Genomic DNA, 17,072 nt, shown 5'->3' on the forward strand with positions numbered 1-17,072 from the left:
GCCCTAAGGTCCCAGGCTGGCTGGTGTGTTCAAGGAGCAGGATGAGTGACAAAGTGATGGAGCTGAGTCAGGTCTGTGCAAGCACATGAGAAAAATGAGTGGCCCAGCAACTTGTAACATGAACTTTTAAAGTTTTTAATACTTTTTGGAAAAAACTTACTATACCAATATTCAGTTAACTGTTTTTTGCTATGGACAGATAAGTTTCCAGGAGTGATCTTTAAAAAGCAGAAACAAGAGGGGCCAGCCCCGTGGCCAAGTGGTTAAGTTCACGCACCCCGCTTTGGGGGCCCAGGGTTTCACTGGTTCGAATCCTGGGCGCAGACATAGCACTGCTTGTTGGACCATGCTGAGGTGGTGTCCCACATGCCGCAACTAGAAGGACCCACAACTAAAAATACACAACTATGTACCAGGGGGCTTTGGAGAGAAAAAGGAAAAGTAAAATATTAAAAAAAAAAAAACAGAAACAAGCAAAAAAAAAAAAGTTATTAAAACCACCAAAGTCCTGGTTATGTCTTAGAAGACATGTAGGGAAAAGTGATGCAACAGTAAATGAATAATTGTTGGTTAATGAGAAGTCAAAAAACATGCAATCTGTAAAAAATCAAATTGCTTTTAAAAAAGATAGTATAACATTGTATCTAGATAAGGCCTTGGGAGTAATCTGGTTTAAACTTTTACAAATGAGAAAACAATCTGAGAGAAGCTGCATGACTTATCAAGTTTTATGGCTAGTTGGGGACAGATTCAAATTTAGGTAGTACCCAGGCCTGCTAATTCTTAGCCCGGAGCTGTGTCCACCCTACCTCCCACCTTTTAATTCAGTGAGAACCCAATTATTGCTAACAATTTGTTCTTGACCTTCCATGGACTTGATAGTCAAATCAAGTTTTCCATTACAATAAGTATGATTTACTTGTATTTTGCAACCCGGCCTTGTTATTTGAAGTAGGCTGTCACTTCATCATCCTGGAAATTGGTTTTAGAAAGACCAAACAGTTTACCTCTCTGTGAGGACCAGATTGTTCTCTGTGATTATCTGTCAGAACAAGGGGTTCTAATTAGTTTTCTTTTCAAGGTGCTTTTCTTTCATTTCCAGGCAGCCAGTCGCTGGGCCAAAGGGATTTCTCTGCAGAGCCATTGCAGTCAGGGACCAAGGTTAACATGTGGGCCCGGGGAGGTGACTGTCAGGTCATCTCCCCCTCCCCCACCCCCGCCCCATTCCCTGCCTCCTATCCTAGCTATTCTGTCTGATGGATGTTCTTTTATTTGTATGTGTTTTTGTAAATGGGGTTGTTTTGAACATGTTTTAAATTTGCATTATTATAGATTTCTTGCTTTTTCGTACATTTTTGCTTTAGTCCATCCTTACTGCCCAGTATTCCCTATGTGCTCCCTCATATTTATTTATCTGTTCCCCTGGTAATGAACTCTTAGACTGCTTCCAACTCCTTCCTTCCCAAAGTGTTACTTGATATAAACAACCTCATACATAACCCCTTATGGATCTGTATGAGGATTTTTCTGGGATATATAAACTCCAAAACAGCATTGCTAGGTTATAAGGTATCTGTATATTTGCTAGCATAAATAATGCAACTTTACACAAACAACCTTATGCGTGTCACTTATGGGTCTTTTTCAGGGTTTTTCTTGGGTACATAGACCTAGAAACAAGATTGTATACTCTATTCAGTTTTACCCACACTGCCTGCTTGTTCATCTTGGAATGGCTGCCCTGTCTTCATCCCCTCCAGCAATGAATACAGTTCCCTACATTGCCACATCCCCGCCCAAACTTGCTATTGTCTAAATTTCTATGCACATGAAGTGATTCATCATTGCTGAGTCCATTGTTATTCCTTAAATTTCTGTGTTTGAGCATCTCTTCATATACTTGCTTTTGCGTTTCCTCTAATTTGAATTGCCTGGTCATATCTTTGCCCTTTCTCCTGTGGAGGTCTTACCGCTCTCCTACTGGTTTCAGGAGTACCTTCTACACTGTAGGTGGCATTCCTTCTTTGGGTTTAGACATTAACAAGTATTTTTTCCCATTCTGCTTTGTTAGCTTAGATCATGGTCTCCTTTATTGAGCAGAAATCTTTAATTTTGACATAAAAAAGTCATCTTCTTGGAATTCGTTCAAAAAGTCACTTCCCACCACAGGTCATAAAGATAGTCCTACATTATTTTCCATTAACTTTATAATTTTGCCTTTTATGTTTGGGCCTTTATCCACATGGAATCCGTCGCTATTTATGGTGTGATGTTAAAGTCCAGTTTTATTTTTCTCTATATAATTAGCTGGTTTTCCCCAGTTTGGAGAAAGCCTCTCTTTTCCCCATTATGAAATTTTAATTGTCATTATGACAATTGTCATCTTTCTGTTATCATAATGTCATCCCACTGAGCACATGAATGTCTCTCCATTTGTTCCAATCTTGTTTTATGTCTTTTAATAAAGGCTTAAAATTTTCCCCACAGAGGTCTGATGTGATCTTTGCTAATTTAATTTCTCGATCCTTTATAGTTTTCATTGCTTATTTTACTTTTTATTATATTTGATTATTGCTGGGATGGAGAAATGCAGTTTTGTTGATTTTGGTTTTAAGTTGATCTTGTATCTGGCAATGTTGCTCAACTCTCTGATTTGTTCTATTGGATTGTCTATTGTTTCTGGCCTTTTTCTACATATTAGATCATATAGTCTGAAAATAATGGTAGTTTTGTCTCTTCCCTTCCAGTGCTTATATCTAATTTCTTTTTCATTCCTTGTAGCATTGGTCAGACCCTCCACTACTGTATTCAACAGTAACGGAAATAGTGGGCATCCTGGTCTTGTTCCCTTTCTTGAAGGGAATACATTGTAACATTCTCCATTAAATCAGTTGCTTATTGAAGGCTTTTACAATCTGTACCAGGTTAAAATAGTTCACCATATTTCTAATTTTTAAAGAAATCCTTTAAAAAAGCATAAATAGGTGTCAAATTTTATCAAAGGCTTTTTTTGCATCTATTAAGATAATAATGACTTTTCTCTGTAAACTATGTTGAGTTAATTGATAGATTTTATGAGGTTGAAATTATTGTAATCCTGGGATAAATTCTACTTGATCACGATTTATTATTTTAAGTAGATGTTTTTATTCAATTAGTTAATGTTTAGGATTTTTGCTTCAAAAATCATAACTGAAATGAGCCTATGATTTTTCTTTTCTTGTGTTCTCCTTGTCCTGTTTGGAATAAAAAGTAGAGTAGCCTAATAAAATGGGCCACGTAGCTTTTGTTCTTTTTCTGTTTCCTGAAACAGCTTACAGAAGATGGTAAATTAAATGTTCCGTGAACATTTGATCGAGCTCATGCGTAAGACCATCTGGGCCTGGGGCTCTTTACCAGGGGAGGACTTTGATTGCTATTTCAACAATTTAATACTTTGGTCTGTTCAAGTTTTCTATTTTTTCCTGTGCCAGTTTGGCATTAAATATATTCCCAGTAATGTATCACTTCATCTACACTTTTTAAATGTATTAGTATACTTGTGAGTGTTTATGGATTATTGCTCAGCAAATTTTCACCCCTCCTACCCCGTGAGAAGATGTCATCCTCTGTCTTATTGGTCTTGGACGTGGCCACATGTCTTGCTTTGGTCAATGGAACATTGGTGGACTTGACCCGAGCCGTGGCCGTCAATGTCCTCGAGCAGGGGTTAACCTTTTACTCCTAAAAAGTAGCTGCACCAGAAGGGGATGGTCTCTTAACTCAACCTTTTTTCTGGTCCAGCAAACCTAAAGCATATGATACTTCGGTGACAGTGACTGGCCCACTGCAGCAGTGAGTTGGGGAGGCTGGCACATTACCAGACTCTCCAAAGGAATGTGTATAGTTTTTCAAAATGCTGTCTCATACCCGACTGAGTCACTGTTACAGAGAACTCAAATGTGCTTAAATCTCCACTTATATCACAAAATAACTGAAGTTTAAAAAGGAGTGTTACAGTTAAACACCTTTCTGTTATTCTCCATCCCCGAGCACAGCTTTACCTGGCTTTCTAGTAGCTGTTTACATGTCTGCTGTGCCTCTCCTCTACACCGTGGCCTTCAGTCTCTGAACTGTGCTTTTGAACCCTTTGTAGTTCCTCTTCTGGGGTCACCATTAAGGCGGCCACATATATAGGATGTAGGATGAAAAGGGGAGGATGACCAGACTGGACATTGGCCTGTGGACTCTCCTTCACTCGGAGAACCCACACCAGCCAAGATAGGCCGGGGAGTGCTGCCTGCACAGAAATTTGTTGGAAGGGTTGACTTGTTTTTCAAGAACAAATAAACAAAGTCAGAAACACATAGTTAGTGGAGATGGTGAGCCGGACGCGTAACTTGGAGGAACTTTTTGTTTAGGAATATGATCAGTTACTGAAAACACGTACATTAAGTTTCATTTTGTGCTCAGCAAGGAGCTAAAGGACAGAGAAGGAGGACAGAAGTAGAAGGTGTGGTCTCTACCCACAGTGAGCTTGGGAGACAGCAATGTCATATAAGAAACATAGTGAAGTTGTGTGTGAATCTTTTAGACCTGACTCTAAATGCAGTAGGAATTGGAAAAGAAACAGGTTTGAGGCCAGAGCAGAGAGGGAAACACTGCTGCTTTCATTCCTGTAATGACTACAAAGATGGGGTGGAGGGGCGGGAGGGTCAGTAGGGAGATGGGGATATGGGGAGTAGGGGACATTCATCCCTTTAAATGGATCCTTGGCTTCATCGTGGTAGATGGATTTGTCAGAGAGTGTTGTTCCTTTGGAATACAGGCTTGTTTTAGCTTCACTGAGAATGAGATTAAAGGATTGCCTGAAAGATTTCGGATCTGTATATGGGGGAACATTTTGTCAGTGTAAAAGGAGTTAAATCCCTGTTCAGGGTTTTTAAAACTAGGATGGATATTCATATGTCACTGTATCTCAACCAGGGGTGATACGGCCTCACCTCAGGGTATGTGGCCATGTGTGCTCAGGCTGGGGGAGGGGGTGTTATTAGCACTAAGTGGGTGTGTGGTGGTGTGATTTATTATAAGAAATATAAACATTTGGTCATTCCAATGATATATTTGGTTTTCATCCACAGTTCCTGGCTCACAACTCCCCAAGCCCTTGGAATTTCCTGAGCAGTAAGACCAAAGGGAACATCTTTTGTTATAACATTTGGTGTCTTGTCCTCAGTTGCTAAAAATACTTCAGGGCCCTAAAGGTGAAATGGATGTCTTGTTAGGTGACTTTTGGACTCCACTCAAGGTTGCCAGGAGAGCCAGCCCTGTGAGGAGCCGATTGGAATTTTCAGTCCCACCCCCTATTTCCGGGGAGGGGCAAGGGTCTTGAGGTTGAATCAGTTGCTGATGGCCCATGACTTGGTCAATCATGACCGTGTAATGAAGCCTTCATAAAAACCCAAAAGGACGGCTCCTCCCCTCTTTTTGGCAGAGTTTCCACTTTGGGGAAGCAGAAAGCTTCCACGTGCCACCGTGCCAGGCCCCAAGCTCCACAAGGACAAAAGCTCCTTTGTTTGGGACCTTACCCTCTGTATCTCTTCATCTGGCTGTTGATTCAGATCCTTTACTATCCTTTGTAATAAATCAGTAATCTAGAGAGTAAATGAGTTTTCTTGAGTTCTGGGAGCCATTCTAACAAATTAATTGAACCTGAGAAAGGGGGGCAAGGGAACCTCTGATTTATATCCAGTCTGTCAGAAGCACAGGTGATAACCTGGACTTGTGGCTGGCATCTGGAGTGGAGGGCGGTCTTGAGAGACTGAGCCCTTTACCGGTGGAATCTGCTTCTGTCTCCGGGTAGATAGTGTCAGAATAGAGCTGACTTCTCAGACACCCTGCTGGTATCGGAGAATGGCTTGTTGGTGTGGCGAAGCCTCCATCATTTGGAAGATTGGAATTGGGTCCAGGAACCCTTTGCAGATGCTAAAAATCCTGCGATGCACTGGGGACTGCCCTGCACAATGGATTGTCCTGCCTGAAATGCCAACAGTGCACTTGTTGAGAAATACTGGCCTTCCCAAACTTCAGTCCTTTGGGTTCTCCTTGTACAGTTTTTGCCATATCTTCATATTACCTGTCCCACTAATTTAATGCTTTTATTGAAATTTACTTTTTATTTTAAAACTTACTTTTCTTTTTTGTCATTTTATATCTGTTTTTTAATTTACTTATCTTAATCCTTGCAATCATGGGTTTGAAATGCTATTTATGCTTTTCTAATCGTGTTAAAATAGATACATGACTGTTCTAATACAGAATGTTCACCCAGGTCCCACCTGACATCATCTTGCACGCCACTAGTGGTATGCACATCAGTCTTTGAGAAGCAGTGGCCAGATGGTCACAGTGGGTTAATTTATAGCTTGACCTGATTTTATGCAGTATGCCCTTGGGAGCTGACACTAAAGCCTGAGGACTCTCATTTTTAAGTAACTTCATATTCAGCAGAATTCACAAGCTGAAAGGGCCTCGTGAGGATTCTTTTCCAGTTAGAAGTCAGACGGCACAAACAGCTGTTATTGTCTCTTTACGTGTGTACAGATCACCCTGAAAGAGGTGGGTTTGCTCTTGGCTGGGTAGTACTTACATGCCAGTTATCTTTGCTCCAGTCTGTGTCCTAAGACTGGTGGCCATCACCCAGTTATGTGGCAGTCTTCACAAGGGAAATGTGACCCTGTAATGTGGTAGAATGAGAGCAAATACTGTCCTCACTTCCAAACAATTGGCTCAAAGCATGTATTGCATTAATAGTTGGCCAGGAGTTAGAATGATGACAGAGTGTAGCAGGATCACAGATGCGTGCTCCCCACCACCCGATGAACTGAACCAAAAAGCAGTTACAAACAAGACATTCGCCAGCAGCAACCAAACAAACAAAAAAACTGATCACAACTTTATGCCATGCACTTTGAAAAGTGGCAGACAAGGTAGAGACACCCGACTCTGACCCCTCAGAAGCAATACTGGGACAGGAAGGGGAGGGGACAGAATCCTGAGGCTTCCTCCTAATGTAGGTCAGTATGGAGAGAAGCTGGTTGAGGAGGTGAGTAGACAGGCTTGGTCAATGTCAGGAAGCACGCTTAGCAGAGGCAGGAAGGCAGCCCGGAGCTGTGCTGAGTTACGGAGAAAGGAACCAGAGGAGTGAGTGCGCCCTGGCTTGGCAGAGCGGGATCTGGTATGACATTTAATTAGCTTCCAAAAGAGAGGGCAGCACATAGGACCCCAGCAGGGGCAGGCCAAGTGAGTCCTACTGCTCCTCCACGGCAGAATACTGCGGGGAAAGCAGCAGCCAGCCTCCAATTGGGGCTGAGAGGGAGAAAGACCACTGGTCCCCTCCAAAGTGAGCCGAATGTCAAGGCTACATCAACTTACTTAGAGAGTGAAGAGAAGTTCTGGATGGAGATACTCGTGTTAAGTATGAGCAAGACGAAGACAAGCGTCATCACAGCTGGGCACAACCGCTACGGCAGAGGAATGAAAGAAAGGAACATGCTTGCAAAAAGTAAACGTACAGCCCATGTGGTCTGAGAGAAAACCCAATCCACGAAAACTCGACCTCACAAGTTTTTCATGCTGTAGAAGAGGTCAGCAGCAATTCAGTAGAAACAAAAACTCAATGTAGTTATGATAAAACACCGAGATTCTTTTTAATTTTTTTTTCCCAAAAGTGTACTGTTCAGTAGTGTTAAGTACTTTCACATTGTTGTGCAACCGACCTCCAGAGCACTTTTCATCTTGTGAAACTGAAACTTTGTACCCGTTAAAGAACCACTCCCCCTGCCCCCCTCCCACAGCCCCTGGCAGCCATCATTCTTCTTTCCGTCTCAATGAATTTGACTACTCGAGGTACCTCATGAGTGGAATCATAGAGTATTTGTCCTTTTGTGACTGGCTTATTTCCCTTAGCGTAGTGTCCCCAAGGTTCATCCATGTTGTAGCATGGGGCAGAATTTTTTTCCTTTTTAAGGCTGAGTAGTATTCTAGTGTATCATATACCACATTTTGTTTATTCATTCATCCCTTGCTAGACACTTGGGTTGCTTCCACTTTTTGACGATTGTGAACAATGCAGCTAAGAACATGGATGTACAGATATCTCTTTGAGTCATTGGTTTTAATTCTTTTGGATATATAACTCAGAAGTAGAACTGCTGGATCATATGGTAGTTCTATTTTTAATTTTTTGAGGAACCGCCATCCTGTTTTCCATAGTAGCTGTACCATTTTACATTCCCGCCAACAGTGCACAGGGCTTCCAGTTTCTCCACATCCTCACCAATACTCGTTATTTTCTATTTTTTTGATGGTAGTCATCCTAATGGATGTGAGGTAGAATGGGATTTTTAAAAGATAGATTAAAGAGCCAAGAAAAGAGATTGAGAACAAAAACACGATACAAGATTTGAACCAGAAAAAAACCAAAACAGGGGCCGGCCCAGTGGTGCAGCGGTTAAGTTCGCACGTTCCACTTTGGCGGCCTGGGGTTCGCAGGTTCGGATCCCAGGTGCGGACATGGCACTGCTTGGCAAGCCATCCTGTGGCAGGCATCCCACATATAAAGTAGAGGAAGATGGGCACGGATGTTAGCTCAGGGCCAGTCTTCCTCAGCAAAAAGAGGAGGATTGGCAACAGATGTTAGCTTAGGGCTAATCTTCCTCAAAAAAACAAACATACAAACAAACAAAATAGAGGAAGATTGGCACAGACTTTAACCCAGAGACAGTCTTCCACACACGTGCGCGCGTGCGTGCACACACACACACACACAAGTAACAACAAAACAACACCGGTGAACCTTCAAACAGTTACAATGTAGTTTTAAGACTAAACAACTGGGTGGAGCAGGGATTATTGTTACAGACGCATATAAAGGTTATGCCCCCTCCAAAATGCAAATGATATAAGCAACGAAAATCAAGGAGTGTGAAGAAAGAGAGGAGAAATATAAAGTGCTAATTAGAGCATTAATGTGAAAACATGTCATTTACCTCTTAAATTTTCATAAACTTTTCCTCAGTGTTAAATCCTTCGTGTTGGAATGTGTTTGGGTTTTTTTTTAAGTATTTAAGTGCATGTCAGAAAGCCATTTAGTTTCACTTCTGCTTCTTTTTCTTCTGTTATATTCAAGCAAATTTAAATAATTCTTATTAGAAAAAAGCTATTATATTATCCTTCTACCAGGATATGTGCATAAAGAGATGCCCAGAACAAAAGTCACCAACTGTAAATGCAGTGGTGGGATATTGGATGATTTTTTTCTTCTTTGTACTTTTTTGCATCTTTTGAATTTTTTTAATGAGTCCATATTTTTATAAAAGCCATAAAATCATTATTGTTAATATAAAATATTGGTCAGAAGTATTATCATTATTTTAATTGCTTCTTAGTCATTTTTAAAAAATTGCAGTCTTGACAAACACCAGAAAGAGTCCTTGACAATATTTTTCCTACTCACGCCTAAAGTATTGGCCACTGCCTGCAGGCCAAAGGCACGTGCAGTGGAAAATATCAGCTCTTCTAATAAGATGCCTTTCGCCTTCTTATTAAATTCATAAATCAAAACAGTGGGCTGGTGAGTGTGAAGTGGGATTGACCCAAATTCCTGTGATGCTAGTGACAGAAAGTGTAGTACAATCTGCTATCAAACAGACGTCTGAACCAGGAGTGTGAAACCTCATTCTAGTCCTGGCCTAACCAATAACCAGCACCATAATTTTGGATGTTGGGAGTCCTTCTCAATATCTACACTTTGCTATGGTGAACTATTTTCACTTCCTTGAACGTGCCATGTTCTCCTGCCTCAGGACCTTTACACATGCAGTTCCTTCTACACAGGGCATACTTTCTTTGCTTTGCCTTCACTGGGCTCCTTCTTCCCATGGTCAGGGCTTACTCTTTGCTCTGGAAGGCCTTCTGTGTGATCAGTGGCACTTCTCATTGGATATGCTTGGCACATCTATAGTCACTCACTCAATGTCAGACTTCCTCAGCAGACTGGCCCTGGGGAGACTGGAATCTGGTTTAGGAAGTGCAAGGTCAGGTTCTCTCATCACCCCTCCACAGCACATGCTTTCTCTTCCTCCTCTGGGCTCTGCCAGGAGCCATAACTCTCCTCCTGTGGCCTGTGCTGAACAATGAACTCAGGCTTTCCTCTCTTCCTGCTACCTCATGGCCTCTGAGTTTTATTTTCTCTCAGCGGGCCTCTTGGCTCCTGCTTCTGTGAGAAACTGCAACTTTTCTTGGGAAGGTTCAAGTTTATCAGGAGGGAGTAGCTGTTCTGTTTGGCCCGTTACCCTCTAGCCCTAGGCATTCCTGCAGGAGAGGGCATCACCCTGCGCCCACAGGCCAGTGCCGAGGGAAATGGGGCCCACACAGGCATCCTTCAGCTCCCCCAGAACCCCGCTGGGCCTCTCTGGTAGAAGAGAGGAAGGGAAAAAAGCATGTCGCAAAGCAGTATGCACAATCTAATCCTAAATGTTTTATATGTCAACGACTGAGAGGAAATGGATCAGATTACTAGCAATGGGTTTATCTAATGGGATTTCTAGTTATTTTTATGTTCTTCTGTAATGAACATTTTCATAGATGCTAAATGGTATTTTTAAGTCCCTATATATGACTTTGTACTGAGCAGCCCCGAAGAAGTCTAAGAAAAGCTGGCCCCTGCCATTTGGAAGTGCTGGATCATTCTCCCCATGTTTTTCATTTCTGTCCCCATCTGATGTGCTCGCTGGCTCTTTTCACATCCGTGTCCTTCTCCTCCCCAGATGACCAGATGACTGGAATCCCCCCGCACGTCCTCAACAGCTCCCCGTCGGACCGGCAGATTAACCAGCTGGCCCAGAGGCTGGGCCCTGAGTGGGAGCCCGTGGTGCTGTCTCTGGGTCTGTCACAGACGGACATCTACCGCTGTAAGGCCAACCACCCCCACAACGTGCAGTCGCAGATGGTGGAGGCCTTCGTCCGCTGGAGGCAGCGGTACGGGAAGCAGGCCACCTTCCGGAGCTTGCACAGGGCCCTCCAAGCCGTGGAGGTGGACCCTTCCGTGCTCCGGTACATGTTGGAATGATGGTGCCTCCGTGGATCCACTGGGGTGTGGCTCCCCGAGTCCGGTGTGCCGAATTCTGCCTTTCACCGGGGCAGGTAGTTTCGGGGGAGGGGAGTTTGCGCTTTTCTTTTTAATGATTCTTAAATGAAAGGAGAAAATAGGATTTCCACTTGACATTACTTGAAAGATCACATTTCTCAGTAGATCTCCTACATTGGCTTGACAACTCGTTGTTTTTAATTGCTCGAAGATTGCATTATTTTAATTGTGCCGATTTTAATTGTGTGGTTGCCTTTTAATAGACTGATAAATCATAGTGGCTCAAAAAAAAAGTTCCGCGTTATCACATTACATGCAGGTCTCCTATATATAAAACATCCACTTTTAGGTTTCCTGGGAATTGAACTGTAGACTTTGCTATTAATAATGATGATGATAATAAAAGGTGAATTACTATATATAATGTGGCCCTTTCATGAGAAAGTATTGTTTGTTTGTTTTTTCTCATTTTTGTATGGCACAGATTAAGGGTGTAAAATTACAGTAGTCATTTCTTGGGAACAGAATTGATAGTCACAGCGAAATGGTTACTTTCTCCAGTTAAAAGAATAGCACAGGCAGGGTGTCTGCATTAAATTTAAGATACTAAAGCTTCCTACAAAGGCCAGTTCAAGTACCAGCATGCATACCTGAGCCCTTCATCTTTAAAAGATTGCTTAAGAAAATCCTGTGTTTGTATAAAGGATTTACTCGGGGACAAAAGGGGGTGTGGTCTCTCTGTTGGAACCTCGATGACTGAGGTATGTGCTCCTAAGAAGTATGATTTAGTCTCCTGTCTTTGTGTTAAGAGCACATGGTATTTGTCAAATGCTTTACTGTTTTCAAGGCTTTCCATATAAGTGATCTCATCTGGACCTCACAAAAGTCCTATAAAGTAGTTGGGCCAGAGAGGTGAGCCTCCTTCTGTGGAGAGGTTAAGTAATTTGCTTGGGGCGAATGAGCCAGAATGTGTGTCTTGGGCGCACTGCTCCTGTGTGTGCTTTCCAATGCTCCATGCTGCTTCCCTTCCTCTCTCTTCCGTGCTGGTGCCAGAAGCTCGAGTCCTGCTCTTCTCCTGCGGGCAGCATCCCCTCGGACGAGTTACTTCACTTCTCTAAGCCTCAGTTTCCTCATTTGTAGAATGAGGAAATGATTGTCCCCACCGCCAAGATTTTTGATGACTAAGGGAGGAACGTCTGCCAAGGGCCTCCTGGTGCCTAGCCCGTGCTCAGCTCTTGGGAAATGGCAGCTGTAAATTTGCTGCGGCTGCTGAACGTGGATGCAGTTCACAGACACAGCTGAGGAGTGGCTGAAGCTGAGGCGCTGTAGGAGGAGGTGCTGTTACCAGGTTACCTGCTACACTTAAACGTGATGCGATTTATTAGCTCTGCAATGGGTCCAATCAAGAGGGGCAGGTGAACATTCCCAATCTATGATCTGTCTGTCTGAATAATTGGAGAGTCTATTTCCTAATCCTAACCTAACTCAGGATTTCTCAAAGGGAAAGAGTTATGCTTTTTACCTCTCTCCATTCCGAGGAGAAGTATATAGAGTGGTAGCGTTGAACATGAAGTGGGTGCTCAAAAAGATGACAGTGGTGTGTTGACAACATCCTTTCAGATGTCTGGTAACCATATTCCCTTTACTGAAAAAGATCAGTTATTTCATGGTTCAGCAAACCGTTCAGAAGGATGGTCTACTGGCCTCATCTGTTTCAATTTTCCATTTTGCAGCCCAGCCATTAATTCCTTATCCTGTAAAGTTCTCATATTCTTGGCCCTGTCACTGTGCCCAGTGACAGACTGTACTTCTACAGCATCTTCAATAAACTGCCTGTCATTTTGAACCTTGGACTTGTCACATTGCTATTCATCCCCCTGGGTTTGCTAACAGACAGTTGCTTTGGCTTTTGTTCTCGTTTATGGATGAGTGAGTGTAGCTGGGCTCTGCTGCGTCTGACTAGGTGGCATTAGAAGTGGGTCTGATGATTAGCTGGGTCATCTTCCCGCCATTTGGAAAGAATCGGTCATGCACGAAGAGACTTCTGTGCTCTGTCAGCAGTGAAGGACAATTCGTGACAAACTGGCCCATGATGGGCTGCGGGGGCCGTTAGAGAGCTCTGACTTGCCACCCTTAATGAGCAGGGTGTCTCCACCATCAAATGGCAGCCGCACCTGCTTGGACCCGCTCACATCCTTACAGAAGATTTGCAGAACGGAAGAACAGGGCATCCAAATCACTGCCTCATTTCTACCTCTGGCTCTGAAGAGTGATGCTACCTGGCGTCTGCCTCCCTCCCGAGAGAATCTGCCGGGTGATGTGCCTTCAAGGAGTCTGTGTGTTTTTGCATGGGAGAAGATTCCAGAGATTGCCTACCTCCAATAAAATTCTGAATCAGTGCAACGAGATGGCATTTGCAAGCAGTGACGAAAAACAAAAAGGATAAACAGTCTTGCTCCACTTTGGTTTGGGGGGTGTGTGTGTGTATGTGTGTGCATTCATGCACATGCATAGATAAGAACCCTAACTTTTTAAAAACTATAACTTTTATTTTATCAGTACAACAATAGTACATGTTTGTTATAGCAGTTTGAAAAAAATCCTAATAAGAAGAAAAAAATAAGAAGTCCCCCTATTGCAATTTTTTAAAGATAATCACTGGTGCACCCCAGTTTTGGTCTCTGTCGTCCAGTTACTTTCCTCTGGCTGCATATTCTCTTCATAACAAAAGTGGGATTGTATCATGCATGCTGTTTTACAATTGGCTTCTTTTATTTAACATGTAACTATCTTTCTATGTCATTAAATATTTTTCTATACTAGTGATTTTCAATGTCTTTTGTGTTTGGAGCACAATTTCAAGTCCTTTAATTTTTGGCAGCACATTTGAAGAAATTAAAAGACACTAACTGCTAAGTGTAACAATGTCTTTAGTTGTCAAAACATCCACGGTTATCCCACTGTTTGCTCATTCCCCCTTAGAGCCATGTCGTTACTTGAGTTGAGCTGTTTACCGCCCCCACTGTGCGCTCTTAGATCCTCAAAAAGCAAAGTTGAGCACATTCCCTTAAACGTGCTGGGCTTTATTCTGAGCTTTTTGTGTCTTCCTTTCAGCAAGATGCCCTCTCCACTGACTGTGTGATCCACTCAGCTCAGTGTTCCATTTCTAAAGGCTGTGTGTGCTGGGGGGGGGCGGGGGGGGGGGCAGTAATTGTACTTGTTGATCTAAACTTGGTAGCATCACACCGCATTTGACGGATCTGTGTGTGGCTGCTGACCTATGCCGTCGTTTTCAGTGGTGGCGCACCTTTCTGTATATGCATGTGCTATTACTTGTTAGCGCTTGCCTGGTACACTGAGTGGATCTTTGTGTGGTTTTGGCTTTTTCACTATTATAAACAGTGATGCAAGAAAGGTCCTTTTTGTTAAATCTTTATATTCACCAGAGGTCGTAATGAACTGGATCCCTCTTTTGTTCAGCTCCAAACATATTTAAATTTTGTTGTCAATTAACTTTTATTATACAGCAAACCACCTCAAAATGTATTGGCTTAAAACTTAGCTCACAATTCCAGAAGCCAACTAGATTGTTCTTTTGGTCCAAGCCGACTCAGCTGATCTCAGCTGGGCTCTTGTGCATCTGTGGTCAGCTGGTGGGCTGGCTGAGGCTGCATGATCTAGGATGGCCTCTCTCACACATCTGGCAAGTGGCATGCTGTTGCCTGGGGCAACAGAGGTGTCTAGGTCACACGCCTCTACCCGTCAGGTTTGCCCAGCTCTCTTCAGTTAGCAGTGGTAGCAGGGACCCAAGAGCAGCAAGAGGGCAAGTCTCAGTATGCAAACACTTTTCTGGCCTTGGTTTGTATCCCTTTTGCTAATATCCTGTTGGCCAAAGCGACTCCCAAGGCTAGCCCAGAGGCACTGTGCGGGAAGCTCTACCCAAGGGCATGGAAAAAGGGAGGGGAATGATTTGGGTTCATTTCTTGCAATCTACCATAGCTAATATTTTAAATTTGAGATTTCTGAGCCGCATTGAAAAATGAAGTTTAGCTGCTCTGGATCTCGGTTGTCGCATTGTAGTAGTGGGCAGGCCCATTCCAGCCTGCCACCATCCCCACCACGGACAGGCGCACCTTACCAGGCGTACCCCTCACCCGGCTCCTCTGCCTGCTGCATTACCTGCTCAGCCCCCACACAGATTTACGTTTGTGGCCTCCAGGCACATAGCCATGAAGATTCTTAGGATAAACTCCTGGAAGCGGAATTGCCTGGTTTAAAGTTGCACTCGTTTTTCAAAACTTTGACTTCCTAAGACTTTTTAAAAATTATTTTAAAAACTACTTTCACTCAAGCAAAATATAGGGGATTGGTTTCAAATGCCAGTTAGGCCCCATGACTCAATGGCCCACCATGAAAGTTGTTGCTGGGGCACGTACACACAAAAGCACCTGAGGCAGCGGGATGAGTCCATCTTCATCCTTTCTCTGGGGTACCACCACTACCCAGGAGTACTAGTTTTGGACAGAGACTCCCCTCACTCAATTATTGAGCAGACACTTATTGAGGAGCTACTGTAAACCAGGGGAAAAGATGACCAATAAATCCACAATTGCTGTCCTCCAGGAATTCACTGTTGGGCCAAAAAGTCAGAACTCTAACCACAATGTGATGCCCGAGGTCCATGCCTAAACACTGAATCTATGAGAACACAGAAGAGAAATGACTCACTCCCCCTTCTTCAGAGGTGGGAGACATGGGGATGCTCAGCTGAGGCCCCCTCACTTGGATGAGTTCCTCCACCTTTCCGTGCCAGTTTCCTCATATGTAAAATGTGTACAATAACAGTACCCACCTTAGCTTACAGTGAGGATCCCACGAGATAAAAGATATAACCTGCGTAGAACAGTGCCTGGCACAGAAAAAATGTTTTGCTAAATCATTGAGCTGAATTATTCTAGCTATGAGGATTTTTCTGACATTCTTCACCCCAGCAGGGCCCTGAGAAGTGTAAGCATCAGAATCACCTCCTCCTGTTGTGATGTGTGGTTTGGAAATAGAAAGTGCATGGTATGAAACTGGTAGGCACACTTAAGAGCATGTTCAGAATTGGGATGAGATTCTGATCTAACACTTGGCCATCATTAAATTAATCCCTGCAGTCATCGAACAAATTCTTGCTGATTGCACAACAATCAGCGAGCAACCAATTTGTGCAAGCTACCAGAGATACAAGAGAGACAGGACGTAGTCCCTGCCCTGTAGGACCTCAGCCTCTTGGGGAGATAGACATAACAGCCACTATTACGATACTCTTTGACCAACACGGAAGAGGGAGCAGTTAAGTTGGCCACAGAGGAGGTGACACCTCAGCTGAGGTTTTGTAAGTTCTACCCAAGTTAGTCCATTGGTCTTTTTGGGGGACATTAATGCATATGGACACCAGAATTCCACTTAATTTATTTTACATCCCATTTGCCAAATGGCGCTTCTTGCTGTGGATCTACAAGATGTCTCCAAGATGCTATCTCAAAGCAATTTAGAAACTAAGAGAATCGTGTTGATAAACCAAGTGGCCAATTTTATCCCTTTGTATATGTCAAGACATGGGTGACACTGAGAAGTGTGTGGTTTATTTATCCACAGTGAAGTCAGATCAGGCTTCAGATTTTAGATATCAGGCATATTTTGAGATTCTTCTTTGTGCCATCTCTAGCCCTCAGTTCCTCCTCTAAAAGCCCCACAGATTAAAATTAGATGTGCTGGCATGCAGGGAATGTTTTTAATGTCATAACTGCCTGTTTACTTCTCAGAACTGTAAACAGAGCTTAGAAGAACAGGGACGTCTATCTTGTTGGCATTTACTGTTTTTATAGGAAAATTACAGTCTCACAAAGACACAGTTCAGTGAGCCAATTAAGCCTTGTCTGTTAAAATTATGCAAAAT

The 17,072-nt window shown here is 43.1% G+C and overlaps 1 protein-coding gene across 2 annotated transcripts in view; it reads left to right on the plus strand.

Moving 5' to 3' along the window:
* Nucleotides 1-12,974, plus strand: part of CRADD (CASP2 and RIPK1 domain containing adaptor with death domain) — a 190,737-nt gene extending 177,763 nt beyond the window's left edge. For both annotated transcript variants that reach the window (XM_070599494.1, XM_070599493.1), the window contains exon 3: nt 10,809-12,974. In XM_070599494.1, coding sequence (XP_070455595.1) covers nt 10,809-11,110 — 302 coding nt within the window. In that variant the 3' untranslated portion in view covers nt 11,111-12,974. The remainder of the gene's footprint in view (nt 1-10,808) is intronic.
* Nucleotides 12,975-17,072: the final 4,098 nt, after the last annotated feature.

The sequence above is a fragment of the Equus przewalskii genome, chromosome 29, assembly GCF_037783145.1.
Source record: "Equus przewalskii isolate Varuska chromosome 29, EquPr2, whole genome shotgun sequence".
NCBI lineage: Eukaryota > Metazoa > Chordata > Mammalia > Perissodactyla > Equidae > Equus > Equus przewalskii.